General features: G+C 35.4%; 1 protein-coding gene and 1 non-coding gene across 2 annotated transcripts in view; both read left to right on the top strand.

Moving 5' to 3' along the window:
- Nucleotides 1-1364: 1364 nt before the first annotated feature.
- The window catches only part of LOC129263455 (uncharacterized), a 125185-nt gene continuing 103203 nt past the window's right edge, over nucleotides 1365-23346 (top strand). The window contains exons 1-17 of the mRNA XM_064100693.1: nucleotides 1365-1539; nucleotides 3013-3175; nucleotides 4276-4341; nucleotides 6238-6309; nucleotides 7613-7678; nucleotides 8562-8639; nucleotides 9905-9973; nucleotides 11142-11291; nucleotides 12373-12444; nucleotides 13132-13203; nucleotides 14114-14185; nucleotides 16269-16355; nucleotides 16982-17059; nucleotides 18633-18767; nucleotides 20050-20199; nucleotides 21481-21558; nucleotides 22766-22903. Coding sequence (XP_063956763.1) covers nucleotides 1398-1539; nucleotides 3013-3175; nucleotides 4276-4341; nucleotides 6238-6309; nucleotides 7613-7678; nucleotides 8562-8639; nucleotides 9905-9973; nucleotides 11142-11291; nucleotides 12373-12444; nucleotides 13132-13203; nucleotides 14114-14185; nucleotides 16269-16355; nucleotides 16982-17059; nucleotides 18633-18767; nucleotides 20050-20199; nucleotides 21481-21558; nucleotides 22766-22903 — 1688 coding nt within the window. The 5' untranslated portion in view covers nucleotides 1365-1397. The remainder of the gene's footprint in view (nucleotides 1540-3012; nucleotides 3176-4275; nucleotides 4342-6237; nucleotides 6310-7612; nucleotides 7679-8561; nucleotides 8640-9904; nucleotides 9974-11141; nucleotides 11292-12372; nucleotides 12445-13131; nucleotides 13204-14113; nucleotides 14186-16268; nucleotides 16356-16981; nucleotides 17060-18632; nucleotides 18768-20049; nucleotides 20200-21480; nucleotides 21559-22765; nucleotides 22904-23346) is intronic.
- On the top strand, nucleotides 7180-7251 carry TRNAM-CAU (transfer RNA methionine (anticodon CAU)). Its single transcript has one exon. It is a non-coding gene; the product is annotated as a tRNA-Met (tRNA).

The raw sequence follows: 23346 nt of genomic DNA, 5'->3' as shown, positions 1-23346 counted from the left end.
TGCAGACCGCGAAGCCAATTTCAATGCTTTCTACATTCATGAAATTTAATAAAGTAATATCTTTTTTTGACCCACTTTAAGACTGGGTGCAAATATGTTTTGGCCTACCCTACATTGTATGACATCCCTATCCAATATTTCTGACAAAATAAAATGTTATTATTTATGTACGCATGTTTGATTGTTTGTATAACCATGGACCTATTACGAATGGACATTCAACGAGAGTATTTTATGACCACCACCTGTTTCCAGCTGTCAAAATCGCTGTCTAACCCTTAACTTTCTCTTTACGCGGTTTTTACGACCACCGCCCGGGGCGATTGTTTACACAAGCTCCTTTCGCCCACTGATCGTCACCGATCGATCACTGGCCCTCTTTCGACCAAAGGCGGTCATGTTTTAGCCCAGATTGCCAAAAGGGAAAGTCCCTACATTACCTAGAATGCAATGCGCAATTCATATCCGGTTTTTCAGTACATTATTTTAGGCTGTCTATAATGTGCGATTGTCGTCTGTCCATCAAAAAAAAATCCTGTTAAATTCATCAATCCTGTGGAATTTTATGCCCAAATGAAAATCAACTTCTGACCGAAGGTAAGCGCTACTATCGACATCAATACTGTCCGAAAAAGATGAAATTTTAACGTTTTTCCGCAGATTTTTTCGTCGAATTTCAAGTGCTTTTTTGCCATAGATATACGGATCTGCAAGGTGATGTCAATGCATTTCATTTCCGGTTGTTAGCGATGTACGTAAAAAATACGTTTATGCACGCCTGTTTTCTTGTTTCTGCTATCATTTTCATAGCGCTAACGTTCGCTGCTGTGCGTTGCTGTTGATAAAGTGAACGAACAACATCGCAATGTGTAGGAGCAGCGTACAATTGATTTCCGCTGTCCATCAGTGAGAGCATGGTGAGAGCGTTTTTTACGACCGGCTTGATGGGTGTCAGCTGCCAGCGCTCTGTTTATAAAAGGATTAGCGGCGACGGTCTCTGTGTCAAAGGAGGGGATTCGTTGAATGTCCATTCGTAATAGGTCCATGGTATAACATTAATACGTGTAGTTTCTTTCTTGCATCGTAGTATTATTGTGAACATGGCCCCTCAGGATAATGGTAGCAAACTGTAGAATTAAAAGAAGCAATGTTATTTTGAATTGAATTTTGGAGAATACATCGAATTTGTGTAGATAATATGAAGCAAGTTATCACCATTATTTAATTTAATTTTCCTAATTATATTATTTGTTGTACTTTCTGTTACAAATTACTAATTGATTTGAAATGTCAAGTGTATTTCTTATGTATCTAACCAACCAACAAACTCATTTTCACTCTTATAGATCTCTGTCCTTTCTCTCCAGATTTTCTGATGAGGTAGCATCTGAAATAGCATGATGATGAAGATGGGTAAAACTGTACATTACTCGGTGTTCCTTTACGTTCTACTCCTGTTCTTCTCTGTGACCAGTGCTTATTGGTACGGACCTGATTATTGGAACCAGCGATATGAGGACTATGGAATCGATTATGCCAGTAAGTAGACTGTCAAGAATACATGTAGTTAAGATGAACAGTGGCGGCACCAAGATGATGGGGGGGGGGGATTGCCCCCCTTCCCAGTTGGAACTGTTGCCCACCTTCCCAGTTGTCCCCTTGAAATTTTGAACATGAAGAAAAAAAAATCATAGTTATCATATTTTTCCCCAACCTGTCATTATTGCTCTCAATTTTTAAACTCATGGGTCCCGTAACACAGAGGTTAGCAATGAATCGTACGCTTGATTTCCACGATTGATTGTACATTGTAGTCAATGGAATCGATTGTAGAAAAATGTTCTACAATCATTGCTAAGCTTTGTGTTACGGGCCCCTGGTGCTGAGTGACACTGATGATGATATGCAATTAGAACTGGTAACTTTGAAAGGGTACGCCAGGCTAATAATAATATGATACAAAATGTGTATAGCAAGTTTGGGACATGATGAATGGTTTCCTTATTTTGAATACTGACCAGGATGTGCATGTTACTGTCAGTTTGTGGAGATAAAGAATGCCATAACTTTCATATTTTACATCTGACTTATGTTGCATTCAAAGATGGATGGTGTATCAATGGGCTTATGATTAATTGTCATTTTATTTGTTATAATGATAATAGTTAAATAGTGATGATGATTATGGTGGTGATGCATGGTGATGAAGAAGATGATGATGGTGATGTTTTTTATGATGATAATGTAGTTTTATTATTGTTACTACTACTACTACTACTACTACTACTACTACTACTACTACTACTACTACTACTACTACTACTACTACTACTACTACTACTACTACTACTACTACTACTACTACTTCTACTACTACTACTACTACTACTACTACTACTACTACCTCGACTACTACTACGACTACTACTACTACTACTGCTACTGCTACTACTACTACTACTTCTACATTACTACTACTACTACTACTACTACTACTATTACTACTACAAATACTACTACTACTACTGCTACTACTACTACTACTGCTACTACTGCTGCTACTTCTACTACTTCTACTACAACTACTACTATTACTACTACTACTACTACTACTACTACTACTACTACTACTACTACTACTACTACTACTACTACTACTACTACTACTACTACTTCTACTATGACTGCTACTGCTACTACTAATACTATTATTACTACTCTACTACTACTACTTCTACTACTACTACTACTACTACTACTACTTCTACTACTACTACTTCTACAATGCTACTACTACAGTACTACTACTACTACTACTACTACTACTACTACTGCTATTACTGCTACTATACTTCTACAACTACTACTGCAACTACACTACTAATGCTACTACTACTACTATTACTACTATTACTACTACATGGCTTTATATTTTACACCCAAATATATTATGTTATTAGTACTCTACTACGCTATAAATTACACAACCGTCACTTACCTTTCTCATAATAGCTGGAAATGACCGCTTCAACGGCATTTGGTCAGCAACAACTGCGATCAATGGCGGCTCTGGCGGCTATGGAAGAGCTAATGGTGATTACAATGGTCGAAGTAATACTGGGTGTACTATAGATGAAAATGAACTGACCATAGACTGCTCTTCAGCAACAACAGTGTAAGATTTTCATTTTGTTTTTAGATTTTTATGTAAATTTAGTATCATTCTTTAAGGTCATGTCTACCCCAATGAAAAGTTGATTTTAAGAGAAAAAAACCCCAGCAAAACTGCAGGACACTGGAAATTTAAACAGTGATTGTTTTATTTCCTCCAGCAGGGGCATCGATCCATTTTTCAGATTGGGGGGGCAAAATCATGAATCAACTTTCCAAAGGCGCTCGATCACACAAAACAAACAGACTCAAACACACACACACATATGCCTATATGTATATATATATATAGATTATATCTATATATATATATATATATATATAATCTTTTATCTTTTTAACCCTTTTGTGATTATATATATATATATATATATATATATATATATATACACACACACACACACATCTCACCAACAAATTAAATTTAAAAAAATTTGAAAAATAATAGATGCGAGTGCGAAACGCGAGCTGAAAATTTTGATATTTTGATCTTTAAAAAAAGAGTTTAATTGACGTTTATAACAAAGAACAAGAAATATATCCAACAAAAGATTATTGCAAATCGAAGTGGGAGTTCTTTTGAGGTATAGAACTGAAAACGGGACATTCTGTTCACCTATTCAATCATGAAAAGTATGGGTTTTTGCTACAGAAATGATGCGAGCGCGAAGCGCGAGCTGAATTTTTTTCATATTCTAATCTGAAAACCGGACATTTTAGATGAAGAACGAGTTGTGTATCTCAATCTCGCTTGCTGATTTCTGTGTAACATTACAATCTTATTTTATTTTTTGCACATGCGGAATTATTGGGGGGGCAAAACGATAGGTTTGCCCCCCCAATATTTTCATTGGTGGGGCGGTTGCCCCCCCTGCCCCCCCATGATCGACGCCTCTGTCCTCCAGTATTATAAAACTTTTTAAAAATTCTTCTATATTGTCATTCTTCTGTCATTGTCATTTTCTAAAATTCTTATAATATGATATAATTATTTAGATATAATTTTTTTTCAGTCGGAGTATCCCTTTAGGCCTATATATATATATTGAAAGAAATCCAATTGAGAATTCCTAATATTTGTATATACTTTGATTATTTTCACAGATTTGTCAAGAACTACAACTTTGCGAATCTGACGTCGTCCACCTTCTCAAAAGATGTTGAAGAAATGTAAGTGAGGCTTATTTGCCCTTATCCCATAGAGGTACACTCATTTTTGGATTAATATGCTCTCAATTCTCAAATTGGCAACACTGATCATGATTTCAGTTAGGCAGTTACACAGTTTAAAAAAAGTCAATTTTGGATAGAAGATGAGATAAAAATTGTAAAAAAAATGCAAGATTTAATATAACCATTCCCAGATTTAATTTAAGGATTGCTATTTTTAGTTATGATGAGTAATCTTGTTATAAAGAGTAATTCCGTTGTAAACAGTAATTTCATTGTATCATTGATTTCACTGATTTCTGTATGTTGCCAGTTGAGAGTGTGTATGATTTGCTCTATGTAAACAGTATTTTTTTTCAAGAATTGCATTACTGTACTGGAAAAGGTATATTTTTTTTAGTAGCAAATCAGAATCAAGATATCAAAGATGCCGATTGCGTCTTTGATCATGATTTTCATTTTGGAAAATTTACTTTTCCATTTTTTCCATTCAAGAGAGGTGCATGGGGCATTTTTTTCCATTTAAGCTTGCAACTGATGCCATTGATAAGGTTTTTATAAATGTGTAGTGCCATCTGGTGTCAAGTGTCATGGGTAATATGCTTTTCGTTACTCAACAAACCTGAGATCGTCATCAAAGTCTTATCCCTTATTTGGTTATAATTATTCATCTCTTGAATGGTGGCAGCATTGGGATAGATTCAAGCCATTAAAATGACTGGTGACTCAAACAAACCTAAGCTTTGGGTGAATAGGCAAGTGCATGCAGGAATTCCTTTCATTACATTACATTCAGTTTGTGTCCACTTGGTCTACTAGCAGATGGTCCAATTCTTCGTCTTACACCATCATGGCTAAGCGCACTTGGTCTTCTATCAATTAGTATAATCATGGAGCTATCAACAAATAGTTCCATAGTATAATTTCCACCTAGTCAAACCATCACCTGGGGGGTGTTTCACAATTAGATTTGTCACCAATACATATTATAGTAAAATGTCAGATATTGGTAAATAAATCCCCAGAAACGACGGTTATTCCTGTCTAATTTAACTTTAAATATAACGCGCAATCTAATTGATCAATACGCAGTAGTGCGTGTCCTCTTTGCATGTTCTGACCAATGCGGTTATTTATTCTGCATGCAACTAGGCATTTAAGTGGGACTCTAAGTCATACTTAAATCTTTGTGTTAAACACCCCCAGGTCTAATACTCACTTGGTCTAACTGCCATTTAGTCCAATGCTCAGATCAGATGGTCTATTTGCCACTTAGTCCACCAACTATATTACATTTTGTCTCATAGAAATTTTGTTTATAAAAAGTACATCTGGGGGTTGTTTCACAAAGATTTAAGTGTGACTGAAGTCGCACTTAAATGCCGACGCGTACATGATATGCAACACGCGATCTTATTGATAGACACGCATTAGTGCGCGTCCTCATGACACGATCAGCCTTTCATACCGTACGCAACTCGGTATTTAAGTGCGACTCTAAGTCATACTTAAATCTTTGTGAAACACCCCCCATATCAGTAAGACCATGGACCTATAGTAGGTCCATGTTTCGACCAAGTGGATATTAGACGAAGTGGGTATAGCCCAACTGGAAATAAGTCAAATTAGTAAGTGGGCTAGATGGTCATTAGATGAAATGTTTAGTAGATGAACTGGTTTTGGACCAGCTAGGATTTGACCATTAGCAGCCAAAAATTTGGAGGTAATTTTTCAGATTTTTTTCTGTTTATGTGTTGAGAGCAAAAGTTCAACTTTTCCTTAGCATTAGACCATGTGGGATGAGACCTAATGTTAAGTACATAAAGTGGGTGTAGACTTAGTTAAAATTACTTTACCATTTATCCTATTTGTGTTATCATTTATATTATCATCCAGTACTATTCTGGGAGGAAGTTTAGAGAGGATTGCTGCCGATACCTTCCACAACCTCACCAAGTTAACATCATTGTAAGTATTTATCACTCAAGGGTTTTTTTTTGGGGGGGTAAGGAACATGAATCAATTCTACTGATCCATCCGAGTGCAGATCACCGCAACTTATGGTAGCCATAACTGGGGGGCTTACAAAGAAGAATGAGACACCGTTCTCGTTATGCTTTCTAAATTTTACTAGAGACCAGTTCAGGAATCCAATTTGGAAGATCGCTTTGCTAGCGTTCCCATTTGATCACCTGAAAGTGGTTTTCAAAATCACTTCACGTAAAGCGATCTTGTTGCTATGGAGACGCTATCAGTGGGGTGTCACATTTCGCGCAAAATTCGAAACCGCAGCATAGGCATTCTACACACAGTGTGTGGAGTAGCGCGCTCAAAATATGCGAAGATCGCTTCCCAAAGAACGTTTGTGTCCTCACTTATGCTAAGACCAGTTTAACGAGGCAAGCGATCTTCAAAACTACATCGCGAGGAGGTTTTATGAACTGCATGGTTTGGAAGATCGCTTCCAAGATCGCTTCGACCGTTCTCACTACACGTTAAACTAGTTTCCACTAACTAGTTTCCAGTAAACTAGTTTTTGGACGGTAATGTCACACTTTGTGTTATTATGCCAATTGAATTTTGTATCCCATGTAAAGTTAAATTCAGAACACAGTGCGCTTAGAAACGCCCGTATTAAGCGCCCTATAAATGTTTTTTATTATTATTATTAATGAGAACAGTGTCTAAAACCACTTTCAATGGCTCATGCAATGAGCCAGGTGAATTGCTATGTCAAGGCATACATTGTTTTCTTTTGTTATGTTACACACAAAGCCCCTAGTTAAAAATTAATTATCAAAAATTAGAATTAATTATGAAAAATCTATAGAGTAACCAGGCATGGTGGCTCAGTGGTAGAGCGCCTGCCTCATGAACAGGAGGTCGTGGGTTCGATCCCCGGCTAAGTCATATCAAAGACTTATATAGTGTCTTTTACACCATAACCCAGCAGGACATGATTGAAATCAACCACAACCTAATAAAATTTCTGTCCACGGGGGCCCAAAATGTAGCTGTATGGATATCTACTTCCATTAAAATCTGTGTAAATTTGCCTGGTTCCAAACAGTTGTGAACCAATGAATTGATCGAACAATTGCATTAATGAAAAATTGTTAGTGGTGTGATAATATTTATGTGCTTTGCTTTGATATTCTCATATACATATACATCTCTTTCGTGATAAATTTAGGCAGTTTTCTGAATCAATATTTTGATACAGAATCAATTTATTTCTCTCGTGATTGTTTTTATCAATCTTTTTCTACAGAACCATACACAATACTCCCATCACAACGTTTCCTGATGTTTCTATGTGTACAAGCTTGGAAAAACTGTAAGTTAATCCTTTTGTTATAGGAGTCCTACGATAAGCTCGATCTGGGCATTGGGGTGCATTTATAATTTATTTTCAAAATCAGAATGATTGATTAATTTTTATCAAGAAAGTTGGGAAATCTTGCACTCTAATCATGTGTCCATCATCCAATTTGTTCATGTGAAAAATCTGCAGATTATTGTTTTGTTGAAAAACGCTAAAGAGGTCTTAATTTTTTTACAATACTGGGGCTGAATGGAATTATTCACAGCAACTCATCTAAACCACGGAAGTTAGAATTTGCATTCGATTTTGATCGATAACAACTTCTTGATTCAAGTGTCAATTAGGGTCTTTGTTGTAGACTAGTTCAGGGGAGAAGTTTAGTGTAACCATTTTGATCGAATAAAGTGGTTTTTGAGAGGATCCAACATGGCATACGGGGCTAAATTTTTTTTTTAAAGTCACAAGAGAATAAAGTGATGAAGCAAAAATCTAATTGAGTGATAAATAAATATGATTTTAAGGGGAAATATTTCACCCCTTCATTCCTTCCTTCCTTCTCACTCTCTCTCTCTTTATTTTATTCTTTCTTTCTCTGTCTCTCCTTTTCTTCTTATTCATCTTTTTCCATCCCTCCCCTTTTCTTTCCCTTTATTTCCCTTTCTTCTTTTTCTATCCCTTTTTAACATTTTCTCCTTTTTTCTTTCCATTCTCCCTTTTCACCTTCTTTCTCTTTCACTGTCCTTCCTTTTCTCCTTTTATTGTTTTTCTTGTTCACTGTGGAAAGGTTATTTCACTCTTTGTTCCACACTGTGAACACATACTATGGGTCAGTTTCATCCATCCTAATTTCATATATTTTTTGCAACTCATTCTTTCTTTCTTTTTTTCACGACAGAGATGTTACTAAGAATAATATAAATTTTGATGTCTACACTTATTCGCCACTGACATTTCCTTCATCCCTCAAAGAAGTGTAAGTATAGAGGTGTATCCTATAACTGAACACTTTTTCATGTCTTCGATCGTATCAAATTTTCTTTAAATTCATCAAAACTCCACCATATATACACAAATAACTACATCGAGTAAAGATGTATTTTTTTCCTGAGATAAATCTTCTTGTTTATTTACATCACCTGTGGATGTGCAATGTTTTGGTGGTTTGAAAAAGGGATTGGATTTGAATGTGTGATTGCAGTGGGAAAAGGTTGACAAACAGACAAATTTATGAAAGGCAATTTTCACCATTTTGTTTTCACATTTAGAAAAAAACAAAGACATCGCAAATGGGTTAATTAATGCTTCTTTTTGTTGACTTTCTTTTGAGAATTCGCTTTGGGAGAATATTGCATAGTTCTAAGCATATTGATTTATTTTCTATGTATTAACAGGACTTTACCTTTTTGTGTACTGTGGTAATTTTCTTGTTATTTGACACTTTGGCTCATATTCTGAAGACAGGTTTAACGTAGACCATGGTCTAACTCTGTGCTAAAATTATGGAAAGCCACATTGCTTTGTATTGTATGTTTCTCGTGATTACTTTGCTCTTTCCTAACTCATGAATGGTGAAGAAAGCTATCCTATTTACCCTTCCAAACCAGTTAAGAATGATTTGAGAGAAGAATGAGCAGATGCATTGAAATTCTACTGTTATAGATTTATAACAAAATTGGCTATTCATAGTTAAAGCACAACTTCAAACTAGAGTTTGAATTAAACCTGACTTCAGAATATTGGCCTTTGTGTTTTTATGAGGATATCATGTTTTTTTAAATTTTTTTATTCCAGCACCTGTTTTGGGATGAGATTGTTAAAGTGATTGGTTAACATTGGTTTGACTTTTTAAAAATCTGAGCGAGAAGGTCACACTTGTCACCTGTGTCTGTGATATGTTACAAAAATGAAGCCCAGAACAAATTGCGTTCGAAAATAATTATTTAGTGCTTCAAAAATTGAAATATAAAGTGACCGAAAACACTATCTTAATTTCATCTCATACACTTATGTGTACTATTTAGGCGTCTACAAGACGCCTATTTACAAAATCGGGGTTTGCCTTGTAGTTTTAGCTTTTCATTCTCAATAATGGTTGTTTTCAGGGTTTATTAGTTCTAATACACGCACTTGTACACATGTTTCATCTTGGTTTGAGAATTTTTTAAATCGGCAGCTCACAAAGTTAAACAATACCTTTAATTGAATTCTGCTGTTTTATCTTTATTTCATATCTCATAGGAGTGTCATGGAGAACAACATCGATTGGGTTCCACCAGGGCTCTTCTCAGGAACAAACATCGAATATCTGTAAGTACTACTCTCATACACCTTATTGTAGAGAAAAAACTATGGTATTAGCCGATGTAAATAGAGGACCACACCAGTCATTTAATCTGGGCCCCATCTTACAAAGAGTTACGATTGATCCGATCAACCTCAACTCTCATAAACCTTTCAACACAGCAAAAACTGTGGTGTTAGGTCTGGCGCACATGCGATTTGTTGTGATCCGAATTTCAAAGAAATGGTAATAACATTTGATATGGACATTCCAACCAATAAAATCTTAGTGATCAGAATTCGGAACAGTGGTAGGACTACTGAAATTGAAATTCAGTCTAGTTCGAGCCTCCCTGTAGGAATAGAAGCAAATTTAATTCCAAATTGTAATGATGTCATCATCCGCTGTGACTTGAAGCTGATTTGGACTTTACTCCGGCAACAGGGCTTGCCACAAAGCCAAATTATGATTTTATTATTTCTAACATTATGCCAAACTTAAATAATCTTACTTCTTGGAACTTTCACATTTAATGCAAAATGTGATTTATAAAAAAATTGTGTCACGTTCGATCATATAGTGTACGCTGGGCTTTAACCGGTTCACACAAGGGACCACCAGTCATTTTATTCTGGTGTTTTATTTACAGTGCAAGTTCAGCACCCATGTTTAAAACAAATTTGCTTAGTATCTCAACAGTCTTTGGTCTTGGTGTAGAGGGGTTCATTGAATTTTTGTTCTGCTACCCATTTTATTAAACAAATGATGAGTAGCATTGAATGGCGAAGAAGCCATCTCGGGTACTCAAAATATCACTCAGCACAAACACCTCATGCTTGTCCCACATTGTTATGACACACTCACAACTGCATTATTTGTATATTACATCATATAACATGCTATTCATGAACTTTATACATTTTCAGTGATGCTAAAATGTTAGTGAACCCCACCAGAAAATGAACATATTTCAAGTGTTCAAATTCTGCCATGTTTGAGATATTTAATTGTGAAGTCAGGTAATAAAATATTACTTTCAATAAAGTTTGTTTCTCTGGGCTCGCCGAACATTGTAGTGACGTCTCCATTCCACACTCAGCATGAAGGAGTGCATTTTCTAGTGGGGTTCATTAGCTTTTCAGCACCACTGTATATACCTACCATTTTGATGATTCTTTTGTTCTTGTATTTCAGAGGACTGAGCATGAATCAGATTTCAACCTTCCCATCTGATTCCTTGAAGAGGATGTATAACCTGACCTTCCTGTCTGTAGATGGTAATGAAATCTCCTCGGTCTCCAAGAGAAATCTTGAGGTCTTCAAAGACAGTCCTCTAATACACCTGTAAGTTACACTAAATATCCTCCAAAACTCATCCTTTGTTCTTTGTATTTCATTGGCACCATAGCACATAGGTTTGCAAACAGTTGCTGAAAAGAAATAATGACAATAATAATGAAAGTGCTTATAGCCCCTCTGCAGATCGCTCAAAGTGGTAATTTTCTTTATTGTCTCTATTATTATACTTTTTATATTTGTTGTCTTTTGAGTGTCCTTTTTTGTTTTTACTTCTTGTGATAACTATATACATGGCAAAAAATTTTGAGGGGGCTAGATATGGCATATCGGGTAAAATATATTAAAAGTTGCGAGCGAGTGAAGCGAACGAGCACAAATTTCGATATTTTTATTGCAAAAATCTAATTTTGTGATAGATGTTGACATGATATTCATAAAACATCTTATTTCACCCTTTTCTCTTTCTTTTTCTTTCCTTTTCTCTTGTTTTTTTTCTTTGGTGTGAAACATTTGGTGGGCCAAGAGCCCCTCCCCATCGCCCTTCCACCTGTTTGCCACTCAGGGTGCTACATAACCTTTTAGAAGCACTTACCCAGTCGGGCAAGTAAATTTTTCAATAGTTGGAATATACTTGCCCAAAATCTATTTCACTTGCCCCCAAAAATCATTGAAAAAAAAGTTTTACCTCTTCAAAAGAAAGTTTTGCGGCTATATAAACCATTTACCTTTTTCTCTCTTTTGACATGAACAGATCTTCTTTGTTATTGCATTTCTTTTTCCAAAGTGATTTTTATCGTGCCCGCCATGACCAAAATTAGGGTCAATATATCATATCGACCCTAATTTTGGTAATTCTACTGTGAAAATTTTGCTTGCCCAATTCGGGCAAGTAGTTTTGGTCTTTACTCCAAAACACTTGCCCGACTCTAACTTTCACTTGCCCCGGGCAATCGGGCAAGTGCTTATGTAGCACCGTGATGCCACTGGTACACTGTAGCTTGATATCCTTCAATCTTGGCTCATATTTATATATAGGAATTATATGGAAAATCTACTAAATAATCGATAATTCACCAAAATCAAATTTTTCTAAAATAAAACTATTATTTTTTCTATATTGAAATAGGAACCTGAGTAACAATGTGATCACCTACTTGGCTCCAAGGGCTCTTGCTCAACTCAGGGAACTTAAGATCCTGTGAGTACCTGTGATTTGATGTGAATTGATTTGATTTGAGTTTATTTGATTGGAATTGAATTGAATTGAATTGGATTGATTTGATTTGATTTCAGTTGAGTTGAGTTGTTTTAATTTATTTGAGTTGAAATTATTTGATTTTAATTGTATTGATTTGATTTGGTTTGACTTGGTTTATTTGATTTCATTTGATTTTAATTGAATTGATTATGATTTGAATTGAATTGAATTGCATTGATTTGATTTTAATTGATTTGATTTTAATTGATTTGATTTTAATTGATTTGATTTAATTTGCATTGATTTAATTTATTTGATTCCATTTAATTTGATATGATCTGAATTAATGTCATACTAGTATATAAGGTGATGTGATTTAGTTTGGTTTAGTTGATTTGACTGATTTTATTTACTAAATTTGATTCAACTTTGATATCAGTTGATCTGTTTTGTTATATGGCATTATTTGATTTGATTTAAGTATATGCTTGACTTGATTTGATTCGATATAATATGATTTTATTTGATTGATTTGATTTCTTTGATTGATTTTTCCCCGCAAAGTGAAGATTGTTGGTCAGTCAGTGTGTTTACAAGCATTTTTCGTTTCATTCAATAAATGAGCATCTCCTTATTAATATTGAAAAAATGAAATAAAGATTATATTGATTATTTTCATATTTCTAGCGAGCTTCACCAGAACTCCCTCTCTTCTATCCAACCCAAGATATTTGATGATGTTCCATCCTTATTACATATGTAAGTAAAAATAATCCTCTCATTTTATCATTCTTAAAACAATTAAGTCAATCAGTGTTCTAGTCAGTAAGCAAGTTTTGACATATATTGTGACCATGTGCACAAAAGGTCAGTCAGTAGGCCATGGTTAAACCTGATTTTGTCCATGTTAATGGGATTTGGCTGGATTCACCTTTACCCATTCCCGTCATGTCCTTGCATGCTTCAGTGCTTCGTCCTACCTCTAACAATGATCGGCCACTGACTTATAGGCCCATATTCTGAACTCAAGTTTAACTATGGTCTAATACTGCTTTCACACCAATGTACGGTTGCAGCGACCGTACCCAGCGACCAATAAAACCATGATGTGAAAGCATTTCATCGTACTCAGCGACCGATCAGTTTGGTTAAAAACGAGTCCGACCTAAGAGGTACTTCAGCGAGCGATGCAAGCTTGATGTGAAAGCACATCGTGCTCAGCGACCGATCAAAATTCAATGACCCTGGGCCTGGCCAAATTTTGAAGGCGGTGTGTGAAAGCACGTCCAATCGGTCGCCGGGTACGGTCTTTGCAACGGTACCTTGGTTTGAAAGCAGTATAACTCTGTGCTAGAATTATGGAAAGCTAAAAATGTCACAATTTTATTTTAATTGTATACTTCTATGTTTACTGTGATCTTTCCCCAATTCTTTAGTGGTAAAGACATCAATCTTATTTATCCTTCTAGGAAAGCTAAGAATGACTTGAGAGTCAAATGAGCTGATACATTGAACCTCTACTCTTAAATATTTATGTCACCATTGGCTTTCCATAGTTAAACCTCAAGATTAAACCAGAGTTTAAATTGAACCCGAGTTCAGAATATGGGCCTTTAATAGAGATATGCACATGGCAAGTAATATTACTATTTTTTTGTTTTTCACCTAGTGATCTGAACAACAATCAGCTGACCTCTCTGGGTACAAATTCATTCACCAATCTGCCCTCTCTGAGAACTCTGTAAGTATTCCAAGTTATTTCATCCTTTAGGGGAAGTATTTGATTAGAAAAGTTTTTGCAACACCACATTCAATAATAATGATAATAATAATAAGCATTTATATAGTGCCATTTATCTAGAAATATTCTATTCCAAGGCTCATTGTTATTATTACCCTGGCTTTAGCTTGAGCTGCCTTTCAGTGCTTAGTGCATTCAAGGAATTAATCTTGCTGGGTACCAATTCACCTCACCTAGGTTGAGTGCAGCACAATGTTGATACATTTCTTTCTGAAGGAAATTACGCCATGGCTGGGATTTGAACCATGACCCTCTGTTTCAAAGTCAGAAGACTAATCCACTGGGCCACAAATAACCTCTCATTTCTATCAGTATGATAGGCAAATTTCAAAGCAAGATATTACATAAGCATGCCTTACATAGCAGGATGAAGAAATTGAATGGACCATGTGACTAGAATAGCACACCAATGAACACTACGAAGGTATTAATTTGCATTTCTACATTGAATGCATTAGCATGTTGTTTATATAACAATGTACTTGACAATGTGTGAAATTCCAGTCGCTAGTGGACGTACTGTTGTTTTTTGTGGATTGAATGAAGAACACAGTTCAAAAGAATATATGAATAATCAAGATATCAAAGTTGGTGCTTATCCTATTAAATATTAAACACCGTGTCACTTTAGTACCAATGACCTTTTTCTGAGCAGAATCTTCTGATCATGTGCAGCATGGAACTATGAACTGGCTTATATTGAGAAATAATACCAATTTTCATTCCAGTGTTACGTATTAACATGCCACTGTTGTGGATCATCACCAAATGATACACATCAATCCCATACTGATGCAATTCATCTGGAATGTGAAGAATTAACAACACAAATTTAATCAAAATAAAAAAACCGTTTTCAACTTTTGCTGATTTGAATGAAGAATAGGTCATCAGTCGAGTCTAATGTTGTATGCAACCTAAGCTGAAGTTTATACCTATGGATACCTGAAGAAAATTATTGATTTGAACCCAGGTCCATCTGATCTATTGACATTTTTAATTTCATCCTCTTCAAAATGGCTGGTTCTCTTCAAGAAACAGGACTTTCATAGTTATATGCTTACAGTTAATGGCCCATTATTAAAGTATCTATCGAAAGCAGCTTCTAAACTGTGTACACTCGAGGCAGTGACAACTTCATGAGTCTGACAATTCCATGTCTTATTCATACATAACAAGAATTCCAAATATCTCTTTGTTTTTATGCAATTTTGGTACCCTGTTATGACTCCTCTCTGTTTTGTTTTATCTTTATATGTCTTCATTCTCAGATGGCAGGCTTTTGAAATGTCTACTATGGGCAGTGACAACTACACGTGTCTGACTTTTCCATGTCATTTTCATTCGGAAATTACAAGAATTCCCAATATCTGTGTTTTTTTATGTATTTTTGGATCCAGTTTTCTAGTATGAAACTACTCTCTGTTATGTCTTTATCTTCAGACGTCTTCATTCTCAGATGACAGGCTTTTGAAATGTCCACTATGGGCAGTGACAACTACACGTGTCTGACTTTTCCATGTCATTTTCATTAGGAAATTACAAGAATTCCCAATATCTGTGTTTTTTAATGTATTTTTGGATCCAGTTTTCTAGTATGAAACAACTCTCTGTTATGTTTTATCTTCAGACGTCTTCATCCTCAGATGGCAGGCTTTTGAAATGTCTACTATGGTCAGTGACAACTACACGTGTCTGACTTTTCCATGTCATATGCATTTGGAAATTACAAGTATTCCCAATATCTCTGTGTTTATTTATGTATTTTTGGATCCAGTTTTCTAGTTACTAGAAAAGTATGAAACAACTCTCTGTTATGTTTTTATCTTCAGACGTCTTCATTCTCAGATGGCAGGCTTTTGAAATGTCTACTATAGGCACTGACAACTACACGAGTCCGACTCTTCGTTGTCATATGCATTCGTACATAACAAGAATTCCCAATATCTCTTGTGTTTTTTTATGTATTTTTGGATCCAGTTTTCTAGTATGAAACAACTCTCTGTTATGTTTTTATCTTCAGACGTCTTCATTCTCAGAAGGCAGGCTATGAGATGGCTACAATCTCTTATGATGCATTTCAAGGGATCAATGGAAATCTCACCACATTGTATGTACCTTCATAAAATCTATGGCCTGTTTCATAAAAATTGTTACAATAATAAATTTGCAATAACAGTTAAAAGCTACTGAAATCCTTTAATTCGATTGGCATATTTTAAACCTGTTATAGAAATTGTGCATTTCTTAATAGAACAAGTCTTTATGAAATGGGACCCTTATCTTTTTTTATAAACCACTGCATTAAAGGAACAATGTTTTTGTTACAGTCAGTTATAGACATTAAGCATAATTAAGTAATTTATCGTAAAAAAAGTAAATAAAGCAATTTATTGAAAATTATTTATTTAAAATAATTTATCTTATTGAGTCTTTCTGAAGATGAGTTATAGACATTAAGCTTATCTTATTATTTTTAGTCTGATTGTTTTGATTTAGGCCCACCAGTGGTAATCATCTAGCATTTAAATACTTGTGTGTTCATTTTTGGAATGTGTTTGAACTCATTTTTAGATTGTTTCCACAACTGGGCCCTGTTGCACAAAATATACAATCAATTGTATCATTAATCATGCATGTAACTCTAGGTCCATTACAAACAGTGTACAAAAGTTACAATCTAATTGTTAACATTAAATGTATCTCTTTATATTTGATCTCATTGTTTTGACATAGGTTCATCAGTGATAATCGTCTCGCCAACTTTCCGCATGCTGCCCTCTCGAGGGAGACGTATGAAAGTCTTCTATATCTGTGAGTACTGCTCAAGAATCATGTGCAATTTCCATGCATCTAGTAATTGATCATAGAGCTCAGAGATACCAAGTTCAAAGTCCAGGGCCCCGTTTTACACTATGGAAATCCATCAGTGTCATAATTTGTTGTAAACAAAGAACACACCAAATCGTCAAGAAACCAATTAATTTATGGATATACATTTATATCTAGAACTTCAAAAAAAAAAAAAGAATTTTATAGGTTGACTTTGCTGGCTTTCCGTAGTTGCGATTGATTGGATCAATCGCAACTCTTTGTAAGACGGGGCCCAGCTATGCATGAGATTTCCTGTGATTCAACGAGAGACCACATACAGTGACAGAAAAAAAATCAACAGAATGACATAATCAAAATCTTCAACAATGCAAACATACATCCGGCAACCGTCCCAATCAAGCACATTTTCTTATAATCCAAATAGAAACCACACTTTATTAAGTATATATGACACAGAATATTCTTTGAAAAACTATCTTGCGTGGGAAAGAGATTTGAGAGGATGAGCAAGAGTCCCTATATGCGGGATTCCCGTGCATCGTGTGCGAGACTTGGCATGTCTGAGAGCTGTCATCTAGGTTATCCCTCAATAATACTAATGTATTATGTTTTCATTAACTTTGGAAGTACTGGTCTCTATTTCGTAACGACTTTCCACGATTACGAATGCACAACTTCTATAACATGTTTACTATCAGCCAATCAGATTGAATGATTTCAGTAGCTTTTAACTGTGAAATGGCTTGAATGCCTGATAGTGTATCATAAATTATCATGAATATTCATCCACAATAAACCATGTAGGTGACATCTATAATTTGTCTGTTTAAAAAAGACACAAACCTTTCCTTATGTATAGTAGTTGATCCATATTTTCTGTCAGAATTATTGTAGGGGAACAGGAAATTATTATTTTTTCTTCAAAATTTGGTCGACTGCACAGCGCACACTGTGAGCACTGAGCAATTTTTATGATATACGATCTTAGGCTATTCAGCCAGAATGTACCCCATTCCAAGAAATCCATGTCTGCTCATTTTGAATAATTAAATTTTGATATCCCCCAAGGGAAAATAGAAAATTTCTTGTCTGTTATCCATTAGCATTTTATGATCCATTTCGTAGAGCTTTCCATTCATGTATGCAGGGGGAATTTCTTTTAGAAGAAAGAGGAAGATGATTTCCCAGTGCTAATGGAGTGACCCGTAACCATATTCTGGGGCCTCGTTCCATAAAGACTTGCTTTTATAACAAATCCGCAATTTCTATAACAAATGTACTATCAGCCAATCAGATTGAAGGGTTTCAGTAGCTTTTAACTGCTATTCCAAATTCTTTATTTCACAGGTTTTATGAAACTGGTTCCAGAAGTGGCTTACAATATAGTGATGAATTTTTTTCTCCCTGTTTATTTTTCAAATTAAGAAGTGAGGAGCCCCATAGGGATAATGAAGTGACCCTCACATATGTCCTCCACACTGATAATGCATATCATGATACATATTTCAGACCATTCCATTTACATGTCGGGGTGGAATTTCTTTATTTTCAGGCATGCTGATAATAACCTGATTACGAACATCACCTTCTATTCGGATGATGCTTATAATGGTGGAACGTATGAGATTTATCTGCGGATGAAAGATTCACACGTTCCTTTCACTACCCTACCCAATGTCAATGAAGTGTAAGTACATGTATAAGTATATCAGGGCCCCGTCTTACAAAGAGTAACGATCGATCCAATCAGTCGTAACTTTATTGAAATCCATCAGTGTCATAATTTTTTCTACAGGAAATTTGTAAATGTCCTTTGGAAACAAAGGAGAACACACCAAATTGTCAAGAAATCAATGAATTTGTGGTTATACATTCAATACTAGAACAAATTTTGAACAAACATGTATTTTATATGTTGGCTTTGCTGGCTTTCCATAGTTGTGATTGATCGGATCAATCGCAACTCTTTGTAAGACAGGGCCCTGGTCTATGCTAGATAAACTGTGGGGCCGGTAGACTGCGATGTCTCTGATACACACAGGTCATTCCGTGAAGATTGGGCACAAATTTTGACATGTCAGCATAAATGAATACTAATTATATGATTTATTTATTGTTTGTAGGTTTCATATTTGTATCAAGACCATACATTTAACTGAAAAATGTGGGCTATTCAGATTCATTTTTAATGAAATTATTGAGCTAGACAGTGTATAATGCTGTCCATGTAGCTTTGGGATATTTACATTTGGTAGTGAAAGTCAAACAATATTGCAAATAAGTTGACCAAAACTTGATACAATGTGTTTTGCACATTTACTTGTTAAGTCTGGTAGCTAAATACCTCAGATTTTCAATGCATAGTTTTATTTTTGAAAGAAAATTTGAAAATTGTCAAGGTGTCCATGAAGCAACAGGAAATGTCACACATTGTTGACACCGAGTAGTAGAGTACGTGACATTAATTTTTACAATTTTCTTTGAAAGATAGACCTATACATCAAATTTTGATGAAATTCAGCAGTACGCTTGTTGGATTATTTTTCTTTATTTAATCAAATCCAATCTTGTTGGGATGGACCCATCTTTTATTATAAGACATTAGAGTATCTTTATATATTTTTTTCTTTTTGTCTATTTATGGCAGATACCTTGTAGTGCAGTCACATTACATAATCTTATAAAAGTAGAAATTGCTCGATTTTTTTGCCTGTAATGTGTTTCTGACAGATATCATAGCAGTAATGCGATCACATTAAATATCTAAAAGAAGAAATTTCAATAGCCTGATCGTTTACTTTTAATCTATTTATGGCAGCTGACTAATTAGTAATGCAATCACAAAGTGATATTGCAGTTACTTTGATTTTTCTGTTATGTGTTTCTAACAGATACTTTATCAGTAGCAATGCAATCACAAAGTAAAATTGCTTGAACATTGATTTTTTCCTTTTCTGTGTATCTGACAGATACCTTAGCATTAATGCAATCACAGGACTCAACGAGGGCGATCTATGTGAGATGCCTTATATGAACCTGCTAGAACTACAAAGCAACAACATTGATGAGACCACATTGGATCCACACACATTTGATTGTCTAACAGTACTAAATGAATTGTGAGTACATTTTATTTATTTATTTATTTCATTTTGTTTACCCAGGGTAACCCCATCAGTGGACTAAGCACTGTTTTTCTTGGGGGCCCTGCATACAAGTAACAAATACATACATATAATAAATACAAACAATGAAAAAGTATTAAACAAGGAAGAAAATATGTTCAAAGAGACAAGCAACCTGCAGGACATACACACAGACATACTGAAATACATGTGTGTATGTAGAACAAAAGTCAACATATATATTGTGCATGAGCAAGTCCAAATAAGTATATATTCCCTATGATCATATGATTATTGATTACCGGTAATTTTGTGTTTAAATATTTGTTTGCTTGTCCCTGGAACCAGCCAGATAGGGGTAGTTATTTTAATTCAGTACATTAAGCCCGTCTCACACTATATGATCCGGTGCGACAAATTTTTTCAAGAAATCTCATTTTTCATTGAAGATGAAAGTTCCAAGAAGTAAATTATTTTATTTAAAGTTTGGCATGCTGTTAGGAAAACTAAAATCATTCACTTTGCAGCAAGCCCTATGGTCGGAGTAAAATCCAAATTGGCTTCAAGTCGCAGCCGATGATGACGTCATTACGATTTGGAATTTGATTTTTTTTTAAATTCATTCAGGGAGGCTCTAACTGGACTGAATTTCGATTTCAGTAGTCCTACCACTATTTCGAACTCTGATCCATAATATTTTATTAGTTGGAATATCCGTATCAAATGTTATCACAATTAATTTGAAATTCGGATCTTAAAGAATCGCATAGTGTGAGACGGGCTTACACACACCTTGGATGAAATTCATAGTGGTGATATGGACATTTCGATATATTAATTTATGTAAATTGGATGTTTATTATACCGAGGTTTTTTACCTGACTGCTAAGAAAGCACGAATGCCTGTGAGCAAGCAACCAGGGGACCAACGGCTTAAGGTCCTCTCCGAGGGACCTGGTAATGAGGATAAATGCCTTACCAAAGGGCACTAGCGCACCATTTGGGAATCGAACCCGGGTCACCGGAATCCGAAACCTCCGCTCTACCTATTATGTATTTTCTATATCTATTCTCTACAAATGCAAGGATTAACCCGAATAAGAGAAGGGTAGGGGGTGGGCTGATTCTTGACATATTTTGCAATTATCGCAATTATGCAACATTTCGTAAGGTTATTCCACAGCTTAGCAATAATGGGGGTATCCTATTATGATGAGAGCATGATGAGCTAGCTAGAGCTTAATTGAATTTTTTAAAATTTATTTATGTTGTCAGGAATCTTGACTCGAACAACTTCAACTATGTCCCAGAGGGTCTGCGATACCAAGAGAGACTGATGTCTATAACCACTCTGTGAGTATAATAATGATGATAATAATAATAATGATAATAGTAATAATAATAGAAATAAAAAATAGAATAAAAATATTAAAGGTAAAAGAAAGTATTTGCAGCAAACATTTATGTCATGACATGACAACTAGGCTCATATAATTTGGTGTGTATGATACTAGCATTGATCTCAGGAAGCCTATTGATTTTGAGGTCAAAAGGTCAAGGTTACGGTGACATGTTTTCATATTACCCTTCTGCAGTCCTTGTAAACGTGATAACTTCAGTTTAACTTAAACTAGGCTCATATAATTTGGTGTGTATGATACTAGCATGGATCCTAGGAAGCCTTTTGATTTTGAGGTCAGAAGGTCAAAGGTGAAGTCACCACCTTCCACTTTTCTTGCTTGACCAATATCTCAATTTTCCGCATTACAGGTGGGCGTATTATGTGCTCGCCCTAGCGACACTCATGTTTAGATATGTTAAGAACCCTGGTTATTGGATCCTGGCATGCATGCACACAAGGACATTTTCCATTCCTGTCGGAGCATTCCAACAAGAGTTCCAGAATTCAATCGCTAGAAATGTTTTTTAGAGTTTCACATCCTACCGGGTACCCATTCAACACCTAGGTGGAGAGTGGCACAGTGTGGATTGGTGCCTTGCCTTAGGACACTAAGGGGGTACTGCAAGAAAATATTTGTAATCAATTGCAAATTTCAGATACACATTTACAAGTGATAGATCAATTTTAACTAAAGTAAATCAGTTTATACTTGTTGATGCAAGAAGCAGACCATAAATCAATTGCATATTTGTAATGAAATGCATGAATTTCAAGAGATATTTTGACCTACACTTGACTTGACCATCAATTGCGAGTGACACACAGCCTATGATGACAAGGCGAGAGACTAAATCAGTCAGCCGTCTAGCTTGGGAACCAGCTAGATTGAAGTGGTGTGTTGGCTCAGTTGGTATAGAGTCGAGAGTCCAAACCCTGGCCGTGTCAGACCAAAGACGTAAAAAGATGTGAGTTGCTGCTACCAGGTTAAGGGATAGAGCCTTGTTGATTTGGTTTGGCACAGTGGTCTACAATCAGTGGGGCAAAATGAATTTTCTAAAAATATCTATTCACAGATTTTTATTTTGAACAATAAAATATGGATTTTCATTCTTGATATTGATGATTTTTTCCTTATTATTTTGTGTCTTTACCTATCAGGTATCTCTCCAGCAATCAGATAACATTCCTGTTAGATGGAGCTTTCTCCAACCTCACAACATTGCGCACTTTGACACTCAGCTCAAATGATATAATCTCTATTGAGGACGGAGCGTTCCCTGATGATATAGTGTCTCTGTAAGTATATGTCTTTCCTCCCCCAAAGTTAGTTTTAAAAATGTAGTTGGAGGCTTGCAGAAAACAATGATTTCATTGAAAAGTGCTTTTGAATGAGATCAAATGTCACCATATCATTGTAGATCCAGGTCTGATTCAACGCTCTGGCCCGTATTCTGAACTCGGGTTTAAATCAAACCCAGGTTTAAAGTTGTGGTTTAACTATGGAGAGCCAATTGGGGCACAAATCCCTAACAGTACACATCCAATTTATTAACTCGTATGACACCCAAATTGTCCGGGAATAATAACTTAAGTATTTTTCTTCATAATGAAAGCATAAGGAAACAAAATAGTAAACATAAGAAATATACAGTATAAACAGAATTTTTGAAATGTTGGCACCCATTGTTTTAGCACAGAGTTAGACCGTGGTCCAAGTGAAACCCAACTTCAGAATACGG

This window comes from Lytechinus pictus, chromosome 6 (genome assembly GCF_037042905.1).
Source record: "Lytechinus pictus isolate F3 Inbred chromosome 6, Lp3.0, whole genome shotgun sequence".
NCBI lineage: Eukaryota > Metazoa > Echinodermata > Echinoidea > Temnopleuroida > Toxopneustidae > Lytechinus > Lytechinus pictus.
This window is presented reverse-complemented; position numbering and strand designations above follow the sequence as displayed.